This window comes from Ahaetulla prasina, chromosome 2 (assembly GCF_028640845.1).
Source record: "Ahaetulla prasina isolate Xishuangbanna chromosome 2, ASM2864084v1, whole genome shotgun sequence".
NCBI classification, from domain to species: Eukaryota; Metazoa; Chordata; class Lepidosauria; order Squamata; family Colubridae; genus Ahaetulla; species Ahaetulla prasina.
The window spans coordinates 289743340-289755021 of record NC_080540.1 but is presented as its reverse complement, the minus strand read 5'-3'; the positions used below and the strand labels follow the sequence as shown (position 1 = coordinate 289755021).

The window sequence follows — 11682 nt, the reverse complement described above, 5'->3', positions numbered from 1 at the left end:
CCCGGAGCCTCCGCCCGCTTGCCACCTGTTAGCCCTTCGCCTTGGGTCGGGGCCCAGGGATGTTCCATTCCCCGAGGCCCCAGAGCCGCCACCTGCCTCAACCAGGTCGGGGAATGCACCATTCCCCAACTCCGACCTTTTTCCGGAGCTGCCGCCCACTCGCTGCCCATTTGCGGCCCGCTTGCCCTTCACCTTCGGTCATTCATTCATCAGTGGCAGGTTGGGTGTGCGCTCGTGCAGCCGGCGCATGGAACAAGGTGGCGATGGTGGTGGCATTCAAGAAGGAGAGTGGCTCTGGTAACTTTCAGATGCTTGCCTTTCCTGGCAGCCAGCCGCTGGAGGAAGGTAAGTACATGCCACATGGCAAAGGAAGAGTGGTGGCGGCTCCGGGGCAAGTCTGGTGTCGGGGAATGGTGCAATCCCCCACCCGGTTGAGGCAGGTGGCAGCCTTGGGGCCTCGGGGAATGGGCCCCAGCCCCTGACCCAAGAGCAAGCAGGTGGCAAGTGGGTGGCGAGCCGCCTTCCCAGTGTCCAGCTTGCGAAGCTAGGCAACCGGAAGCCTCCATGGAAGGCAGGCAAGCATGGCAAGGTTTCAGGGAAGGGAGTAAGCTGCTAGCTCCTTCCCCGCAGCCCTGCCATGCTTACCTGCCTTCCGCGGGGGCTTCTGGTTGCCTGCCTTCGCAAGCTGGCCAGCATGGAAGGCAGGCCAGCATGGCAGGACTGTGGGCAGTGGACTGGTTCGGGGGCATGGCCAGCCAATCATTGCTCCCGGTTTGGCGAACCAGCCCCAGTCTTCGCTATCTACTTGCCCGATCCGATAGCATTTCACCCCTGGTTCAAATTAATCTAATACAACAGGAAGTACTGAAATCTCTCCATATTGTCTGTCCTAAACAAATAGAAGTTATATGTAAGGCTGCACATTTGTTAACATTATTTGGATAGCTATCAATACTGTGATCAAGTATTTTATTGATATTTATTTTAGTGCCTTTGTAGGTCTTTAAAAAACTCTCCAAGATTCCCAATTTGGATTCCTCAAAAACATAAGTTGGGGAATCTAAAACTCTGTGGAGAAAATAAATTCAAATCCACATTTGGATCCTTTTTATGGACTTTTACAGATTCATATGCAATTTCATTAGTTTTCATACAAAAGTAATTTGGGATGATGTTTAACTTTTTCTCCAATGTTATAATACCCAGTTCAGGAAAATGCTGATTGCAAATGCTAATGTAAAGTCATGCCAAAGGAAATAATTCAGCCAAAAACAATAAAAAGATGAAATAAGTGACACAATCTACTTTTTTGATCTGTGCTAAAATATTTTTAAATCAAAGAAATGGTCAATTAGAGACAGAGAAAGCATATTTGTGCATGGCACTGCCAGTGAATTGGCTTTTTAAAAAGAAAACTCAAAAGTTATCTTAAAAACAGATCACAAAAGTTACAGACATCAGTTATTTAAACACATGTTCCTTCAGTAAATCCAAGTTTGCAGATAATTACAAATATTCAATTTCTATCTGTTATACTAACATATTTTAAAAATGTACAGATATTATATACATAATATAAATTAAATTTTCTTGCAGTCCTGCAGAGAAATATTACCATTAAGTAGAGCTTTAGCCACACTTTATAAATACATTTCCTAAGATTCTGTAGAAGGTTTTGCATCTTATTCTGCATCTTTAGTCTGCCTGCTAAGAATTAAATATACCAACGTATTTAAAAGCTTTGCAGTGTTTGAGGATTTTTTTTAACATATACAGTTTATACAGAAATTGAGGCTTCTTGCCAAATGACAACATAATACTTCCACTTGCCCAGTTTAGTTCCACAGGATACTGGAGAATTTGGAAATAATTGCTTACTTTTCATATATACTTTTAAAAGATGGCAGATAGGATCACAGTTGGCAAAGTGCCCCCTTTTCATACCTATATTTTGTGGGAGAGAAAAGGTCCAATGTGCAGGAATAAACTGGCCACAGTGGGTGAAAAATTACGTTGCAGTTTGACTACCACTTTCACTCGAGTGTTACTTTTCAATAAAGTGCCTCACTTTTACGCTATTTTACTGATAGTGAGTAAAATTTATAATTTATAAGGAGTACGCAGGAATTATGATGTTCAGTTCTTTAGAAAATCCAATGCCTACTTCATATATTACTCTGGAAAGTAGTACTTAAAGAAAAAGGACAATAAATTTGTTCTGTTGGAAGCAACAATCTGACTGTGCTTTTTGTTCCATGTTTAGGACCACCAGAGGGGAGGGGGGGGGTCTGCCAAAGTACAAATTTATCATATTTAATTTGAGGGAGGGGGAAACCCCCCGAATTCGTGTTTGCACTAATGTAGAAAATCACAAGAGAAATAAGCAGAGGTTGCCACAAAACTTTTTCTTTTGCATTGAAGTATGAATAAGAGAGAAACTTCTATCGAATAAAACAAGGGAATAAAGTGTCATCGGGTAAAACTAGAGCATCAGGAAAGGTAGCATGAATTTTTCCGTGGAGACCAAGGAAGGGAAAAAAAGAAAAAAACCAAAAACCCGACACAATTTGCAGAATTATGTGGGAGCAGTGTGTGCCCGCAGCTATCATTTTACCACATGGTTGCAATCGTTTTATGAATTTAGCATTATGATGAAACGGTTCCCTGGATGCTAAACTTAATGACAGATAGCCATATTCAGGTGCTGAAGCTTCGGAGCAGCATGGCAAGCATTTAAGCAGCACTAGCTAGCAGATGCTCCTGTTTGCATCCATCTGTGCATCAAGATATTTAGATATTCAATACCGCAACCCATGGCCAAATGCACAAAATGTCTCCCTTTTAGACATGACTTGGAGACCATTATTAGTTAAAAATAGACATGTTCTTTACTTATTTTCCGAATCAGACTAGAATATCTTACGATTGAACCATTAATGGCGGAGTGTCTTTTGTAAGTTGGGTGCTTGATTTATAGTAACACAATTATTTTGAAAAAGGATGGGGCTCATTTCACTAAAAGCTTCCTGGTCCAATATTTAATTGCCAAGCTTGCAAGAGTGAAGAATGCCAAGATCATCTGGGCACGGTTCAAAAAAGGTCACTCAATCACATTTCTTTTCTTTTTTTTTTTTTTGCTTGTAACCCTACTGGGTTTATCTAGTTAAGTGCAATTATAGGAGATTACAGAATAGCGAATTCTGTATATGGCTGTCTTCATTTCTCCATATAATTGTCCCTTCCCACGGTCTCCTTTTTATGTGACTGTCACTTTAATGGCTATGACAGCCACTGAATAATAGTTGAGCAATGCTTTAAAAAATAAAATTTGAAGAAAAATGTTTGGTACTTGGCTTTTGGACATAATTTAAAAAGTCGTATTTAGAACACGAAGGAAATTTTTATTTTTTTCCCATATGGAGACAGGAGAGACCGGGGCTCTCTAGTATTTAATAAGTGCTGATTAGTTTTTGTAAGAAAGATCATTTCTTACCTATTGTTCTGTGCATAAACATGCTGACAGAGTCTTCTGCATTAGTTTGCATGATAATTCTCTTGAAAGGCTTATCTTGGATTTCAGATATTAACAAATTTATAGGCTATTATATAATGCATAACATTGTCCTGGTAACTGGCTTGGAAAGACAGCCTGAGACTCCATTTCCTGCAAATGTTAGGGAAAAATTGACTGCACAATGACACAGAACTGAGCCAACATATCCCTACTGTATCCTGGCACAGTCCCAAGTGTGATCATAAGGATGCTTCAACTATCTTGGCAAGGAATCTGTCTCAGAGTCAATGTAGCCAGTACATCATCTTCTTCCCCAGTAAATCAAAGTAGGCCCATGTCAGTCACTGGCCTAAATGAATCCGTAGCAGCTTACAGTGAAATTATAATTTGGCATGAAGCAAACATAGAGGTTTATGGTTCCACAACTTCACATTCTTAGTGATAGATACGGCAAAATTATCACCAGGCACCTGATGGGTTAAAGACGGACCAGGGTATCCACAAAGTATGGTAAACAAAAGTCAAAATGGCAGCCACAATGGTGTGATTGAAGTTTGGCCTGCTTTCTTAGGTATGTACCGCCATATTGTCTTTTTTTAACCATATTTTACACAACTTCCTGAAGCTTTCAGGGACTAACTTGCTTCATATGCAAAGTGGCATTCCCCAGTCTTAGTACAAATTGCAAATGATGCTCCCCACACCTGCAGTAACATCTGTACAAGCTGCGTAACATTTTTTTTTTTAAAAAAAATTAACCTAAAGCAACTTTTTTGAAAATGAGAAACTGAAGATTAAAGCAAGCTCTATCACAGGCGGTTTCACCTTGGCAACTTTAAGACTCGTGGACTTCAATTCTCATAATTCCTCAGCCAGCCATGCTCAGCCTATCATGATGGCTGAGGAGTTCCGGGAGTTGAAGTCCACGAGTCTTAAAGTTGCCAAGGTGGAGACCCCTGCTCAACCTCCATGGACAATCAGAACATGGGTGGAAATCTGGGCTTCTTTTTGTCATTTCAACACAAAAATCCTTGAGAAACGTTAATTCACAAAAATAAAGCTTACATCCTGCTTAATCAGTGCATTTGCCTTAATGGCAAGTAGGAGAGAATATTTTAGCATGGCATCAAACAGTTCAACCCCTTCTTGTGTTTCAAGTATCAACTGCAAGATCTCCCCACCCATCCACCCCCCAAAAAAATCCCTCAAAGAAACCAAAAAGCATCTAACCCAAGTATTTTTTTTTTATCCTGAACAATTTAGCACTGATTAATTGGCATGTACTGGTTCTTTCACCATTATTTGGTCCATATTTGAAAAGCTTCTACATTTTCATTTCTTTTTTCCCCCCCCTCAGCTTTGGGGAAATTGGGCTGAAAAAAATATATTGTGTCTTCAAACTCGGTTAAGGAAATCCAGGTTGAGGGAAGCCGGGATGTGGATAGAGTCCATAGTCAGAGACGAAGGATTGAATGGAAACAAAACTGGGAACATGAATTTGAAGTCTAACAGCAGCTGTGGAGGATCGTTTCGCTCTTGCAATTGTGCCTAGAAGGAACCAGAAGAAAATTGTTAGCAAAGAAAAATCAGATAGGTGGTTGTTTTAAGGCACAACTTTGCCCTCACAGCTGACTCTAGAGTTTCTCTAAAATAGGATTCATGGGTTTTAGGAAGGTAAGACATCAACTGATTCTTTTTTTTTTTTAGTCAAGTCTTGTAACTTGACTAACTAACTTAATAGCACTGTACCATAACATTGTTTGTTTGTCTGGAAACTAGCAGTCATTCCTGGCACTGTCTAGCTCAGAGGTGTCCAATCTTGGCAACTTTAAGACCTGTAGACTTCAACTTCCAGAATTCCCCAACCAGCTGACTGGGGAATTCTGGGAGTTGAAGTCTACAGGTGTTGTGGCCCGCCAGTGGCCAGCAGAGCTCGCGGCAGACTCGGACAGTGAGGAGGTTGGGGAGGAACATGGGCCAGTCCTGGAGTCTGGGGAAGGCTCTGATGAGTGCTCTGTGTCAGAGGCAGAGATGGGGCCAGGGCCATCCGACAGTTATCAGCTACCTTCTGAGTTGAGATAAGTGGGCTGAAGAACAGCTGGGGCCTGTTCCCGATGTGTGCATGCACAGAACTGCCAGGAGAAGGGAAAATTAAGGAACAAGGGCAGTAGTAAAGGCACAGATGGACGGTGACTGGCCCCTCCCATAGGGAATAAAGAGGAGCGAAAGGGGAGTGGAGTTTGCAGAAGACAATTAGTTCATTTCATTAGTGTGAAGATCTGTTTGTGACTCTCAGGGACTCTTTGCCAAGTATTTTCTTGTGCAGCATTGTGTGTGGAAGATATCAGCCTGGCAGCTCTCCAAGCCTGATAAAATCTGTGGTGGTAAATTTACCCTTGAAAGACCATTTGCCGGGACTTTGCTGGATGTGAATGAAAGGAATTCACATTAGCTTAATAAAAAGGAGTTTTATTGTTGGGACAAGGAGTTTGCTTTGTGCTTTTGTGAAGCCTAGGTCAGAACAACAGGTCTTAAACAGCTGATCCAGTTCTACAGAGGAATTATTGAGTCTGTCATTTGCACCTCTATAACTGTCTGGTTCGGTTCTGCAACCCAACAAGAAAAACACAGACTTCAGAGGATAATTAGAACTGCAGAAAAAATAATTGCTACCAACTTGCCTTCCATTGAGGACCTGTATACTGCACGAATCAAGAAGAGAGCCGTGAAAATATTTGCAGATCCCTCGCATCCTGGACATAAACTGTTTCAACTCCTACCCTCAAAACGACGCTATAGAACACTGCACACCAGAACAACTAGACACAAGAACAGTTTTTTCCCGAAGGCCATCACTCTGCTAAACAAATAATTCCCTCAACACTGTCAGACTATTTACTGAATCTGCACTACTATTAATCGTTTCATAGTTCCCATCACCAATCTCTTTCCACTTATGACTGTATGACTATAACTTGTTGCTGGCAATCCTTATGATTTATATTGATATATTGATCATCAATTGTGTTGTAAATGTTGTACCTTGATGAACGTATCTTTTCTTTTATGTACACTGAGAGCATATGCACCAAGACAAATTCCTTGTGTGTCCAATCACACTTGGCCAATAAAATTCTATTCTATTCTATTCTAAAGTTGGACACCCCGATGTAGCTGTAGTATCTTCCCACAAGAACAGCAATAGAAGATCATAGCTAGAACTGGCCACGGCTCCACCTGGCGTACTGTGTAAATCAGAGGAAATAACCTGGCAATTTGTCCAGTGTTTTTAAATAGCAACAGCTGTTGGACTTTGCTTCTGTTTTTAGTTTAACCTTGGATATGGTGAAGGTGAACAGTTCAGCTGCTGCTTCTCAATGTTTCATCTTGGAGTACCAGGGTAAGATTATAGTAACCAACTGCCGGGGGGGCAGAACCGGCAGTTGTGATCTGACATTGTTGTGTATACAATAATAATTAACACTATGAAATAGCACCTGCCATTCCAGGTAGGACATAATAGGTGAGCAAAAATGCCAAATTCAGCATAGACATCTAAGTCAGGGGTCTCCAACCTTGACATCTTTAAGACTTGTGGACTTCAATTTCCAGAATTCTGGGAGTTGAAGTCCACAAGTCTTAAAGATGCCAAGGTTGGAGACCCCTGATCTAAGTGATTGTAAGAGCAACCATAATATTTTAAACTTTTGTAGCTGCTCAATTCTCAGTGACTGAATGGTGTACTGCACACCCAAGTGAAATTTAATTCTATGCCCTACCAATCTGACCAACTTCACTTGGGGAGTGAGGTCAACAGTAGATATAGTCTTTGGTTATCTACTGTTGATCTCACCCCCCAAGTGAAGATGGTCAGTTTAGTAGGGCATAGAATTAAATTTCACTTGGGTGAACTTATTCTTCATGCATTTACTTATGCATTTATCTTTTCTCAATCTGGAGTTTCTCCCTGCAGTATTGAGTCCTATCTCACTACATTTTATTAGCCTTAACAGAATGTCACAAATGAGAAAATTCTACAAAGAAGTAATGCCCGAAGAGTCTGAGATAGTGGCCAAACGAAGAATGCGCTTTGCTGGACACATGTTCCACATGAGTTTGCCAACGTCCAGCAATGACCGCAATCAATTGGATACCACAGGGTGGTTGGAGGAAAAAAAGGAAGGCCAAAGAACAACCTGTCACCAAAAATTCTCGGGAGAATCTGAAAAACATCAACCTTAAATGGAAAGATTGGAGACTAAATGCGACCAAGAATTGTGGAGTACGCTTGAAGCCCAATGTGCTTGGCATAGGATGTGATAGAAGAGGAACAAGTTAACCTGTAGCTCAGGTACAGGCCTCATGTGAACAAAACTGCAAGTCCATTTCTTAGCACCTCTAAAATGAGTCTTGGATATCAGATCAGAAGAAAAGTCATCTCGAAACAGACTATTGCTGCCATTTGAAATAGAAAACACTCCCTGGATCAACTAACTAACTTAAAAGGTAGCTTATCAGAGGTGGGTTTCGGCAGGTTCTGACCAGTTCTGGAGAACCGGTAGCAGAAATTTTGAGTAGTTCAGAGAATCGGTAGTAAAAATTCTAACTGGCCCCGCCCCCATCTATTCTCTGCCTCCCAAGTCCCAGCTGATTGGGAGGAAATGGAGATTTTGCAGTAACCCTCTCCTGCCACGCCCACCAAGCCACACCCACAGAACCGGTAGTAAAAAAATTTGAAACCCACCGTTGTAGCTTATGTACAGGTAGTCTTCAATCTATGACCACAATTGAGCCCAAAATTTATGTTGCTAAGTGAGAAATTTGTTAAGTGAGTTTTGCCCCATTTTATGACTTTTCTTGTCCCAACTGTTAAGCAAATCACTGCAGTTGTTAAATTTAGTAACATGGTTTGTTAAGTGAATCTAACTTTCTAATTGCTGGAATTTAGTTAAAGCATTTGAAATTATGTTCACCTAAAAAAATGTATATAAATTTTTGTAATTGGAATAAAACTATATCATGTTGTGAAAAGGGAGTAATAGAATAGAATAGAATAGAATAGAATAGAATAGAATAGAATAGAATAGAATAGAATTCTATTCTATTCTATTCTATTCTATTCTATTCTATTCTATTCTATTCTATTCTATTCTATGGTAAGATTAGTTATATAATAGAAATAAGAAATAGAAAAAATAAATAAAAATTAGAGAGAAAGAATATTATGGCAAAAAGTGAAATATATAAATTGTGATGGGAGATAACCAAAAGTTGTACAAATTTGTGACTCGGTCAATACTCTCTTCAGAAAAAAATGCATTGTTTGTATGTGTGTTAAATAAAAAACATTCTAAAATAAATAAATAAATGTGAGTCAGTTGTCAAGCATCCGACTATAAATCACGTGTCCATGGGGATGCTGCCATGGTCTTAAGTGAAAAATGGTCACAGGTCACTTTTGTCAGTGCCGATTTAACTTTGAATGGTCACTAAGCGAACGGTTGTAAGTCAAGGACTCTTTGTATTCCTACTTAGAAGACACCTAGATGAGAGGCTAACGGGAGGATACTTGTTTGCTTTTCAATGGTAGAGGCTACAGGTAGCTCAGGATTTAACTGTTGGATTCCAGGTGATCTCAACCTGGTCATTTTCCTACAGACATTTCACGACCAGGCTAGACCAGGGGTCTGCAAACTTGGCTTTTTTAAGACTTGTGGACTTCAACTCCCAGAGTTCCTCAGCGAGCTTTGCTGGCTGAGGAACTCTGGGAGTTGAAGTCCACAAGTCTTAAAAGAGTCAAGTTTGCAGACCCCTGTAGGTGGTTAGCATATACTTTAAGGAAAAGACAAAAACAACGTACTATAGAAAAAATAGAATATAAAGGTAAAGAGAGATATCAACAGGATAAAATTAAAAAAGCTTTTTTAGAATATTATACAAAATTATATCTTAAAGATAATATATTGAATAGGGATATTGATAATTATTTGAAGGAATATAAGGTTAAAAATTTAACTTTAGAACAAACGGATGAACTGAATCGGCCTATAACCTCGGAAGAAATTATTTTGGTAATTAAACAATTAAAAATGGGGAAAACTCCTGGTACGGATGGGCTCACAGTTAGTTATTATAGGAATTTACAGGATGAGATGTTAGGTCCACTTAAGGAATTATTTAATCAGATACAACAAGGAGAATTCCCCTCATGGAGAACCTCTTTATTTCATTGATACCAAAAGAGGAACAGGATTGTTCTAAACCTGGGAATTATAGGCCAATCTCACTTTTAAATAATGATTATAAGATTTTTGTTAAAATAATAGCTAATAGATTAATGTTGATTCTGCAGCGAAGAATTCATAATGATCAATCTGGATTTATAAAAGGGAGACAGATGAGGAATAATGTTAGGCAGATTGTTAATTTACTGGAGTACTTAGAAAAGAAAATTTTTTATTCTAGCAGCATTTATTTTTCTCGATGCAGAGAAAGCTTTTGATCGATTGCATTGGAATTTTTTATTTAAATTAATAGAAAAGATGCAATTTGGAGATGGTTTTTAAGAATAATTAGGCAATTTATGGAGAGCAAACAGCACAGATTATATTCAATGGTAGCTTAACAGAACCTTTTAAGATTGCGAAAGGAACAAGACAGGGATGTCCTTTATCACCATTATTGTTTATTTTAACTCTAGAACCATTATTGGATAAAATACGAGAAGTAAAGGAGATAGAGGCAATTAGAGTTAGACAGTATGAATATAAGTTAAGAGCTTTTGCAGATGATTTGGTGATTACTTTAACAAACCCTATAAATTCTAGTAAATCTTTGTTGGAAATAATTGATCAATATGGGAATGTCTCAGGCTTTAAGCTAAACCAGAAAAGACAAAAGTAATAATAAAAATATGGCCAGACAACAGAAAGAAAAACTAGAGGAAGTAACAGGATTTGAAATTGTAAAGAAGGTTAAGTACTTAGGGGTTTATATTACGTCGTCAAATGTGAAATTGTATAAGAATAACTATGAGGTTTTATGGCAAAAAGTTCAGAAGGAGTTGATTGTTTGGAAAAAATTGCAATTATCTTTGCTGGGGAGAATTGCTGCTATTAAAATGAATGTTTTACCTAGATTTTTATTCCTCTTTCAGATGATACCAATAATTAAGAAAGATAAGAATCTTGAGGAATGGCAGAAGGGAATTAACAAATTTATATGGGAAGGTAAAAAAGCTAGGGTTAAAATGAAAATAATTCAAGATTCTCGGAAAGGGAGGTTTAAAATGCCTAATTTTAAATTATATTATGAAGCAGCTGCTCTCTGCAATAAGTGATTGGTTTAATTTAACAGAGGACAGAATTTTGAATATAGAAGGTTATGATTTGCTATATGGATGGCATGCATATTTAATTTATGACAAAAAGTGGATAAGGCCTTTAAAAATCATGTGCTAAGAAATGCCCTTCATGTGTTTGGAAAAATACTCTTATAAATTAAATTATAAGGTTCCTATATGGGCAAGTCCTAGACATACAGTAGAAAATATAAACATAGAACAGAATCAGGAAATGATTACATATAAAGATCTTTTGTATACTGAAAGAGGTAATTTGCAGTTAAAATCTCTGCAAGTATTAAGAGAGGAAGGGAAAAATTATACTTGGTTTCAATATGAGCAACTACGTGCTAGATGGAAGGGAGATCAGAAAATTGGTATAGAGCAGAAGGAGGGAAATTTGGTAAAGCAAATTAGAAATCAGTCTCAGGAGCATATAAAGAGATTGTATAATGTGTTACTTGAAATAGATTCTGAAAGGGACTTGGTAAAGGACTGTATGATAAAGTGGGCACAAAATTTTCAGGAGCCAATATTATTGGAAACGTGGGAAAAATTTGGGTTAGAAATGTTAAATTCACGAGGCACAGAATCTGAGGGAAAATTTTATAAAATGTTTTATAGATGGCATCTAGATCCTAAAAATTATCGTGTATGTATCCAGAAATGCAAGCAAAATGTTGGAGATGTAATTGTGATGACGCTACATATTTTCACATTTGGTGGACTTGTAAGGACATAAAGGCCTTTTGGATAAAAATTTGGTGGATTTTACAAAATGTTCTGAAAAAGAAGATAAAGTTCCTGCCGCAATTTTTCTTGTTGG

General features: G+C 38.7%; 1 protein-coding gene across 1 annotated transcript in view; it reads right to left on the bottom strand.

Annotated features, from left to right (window-relative positions):
- Positions 1 to 585: 585 nt before the first annotated feature.
- MYO5B (myosin VB) overlaps positions 586 to 11682 on the bottom strand; it is a 322900-nt gene continuing 311803 nt past the window's right edge. The window contains exon 40 of the mRNA XM_058170954.1: positions 586 to 5062. Within this exon, the coding sequence (XP_058026937.1) occupies positions 4910 to 5062 (153 nt within the window). The 3' untranslated portion in view covers positions 586 to 4909. The remainder of the gene's footprint in view (positions 5063 to 11682) is intronic.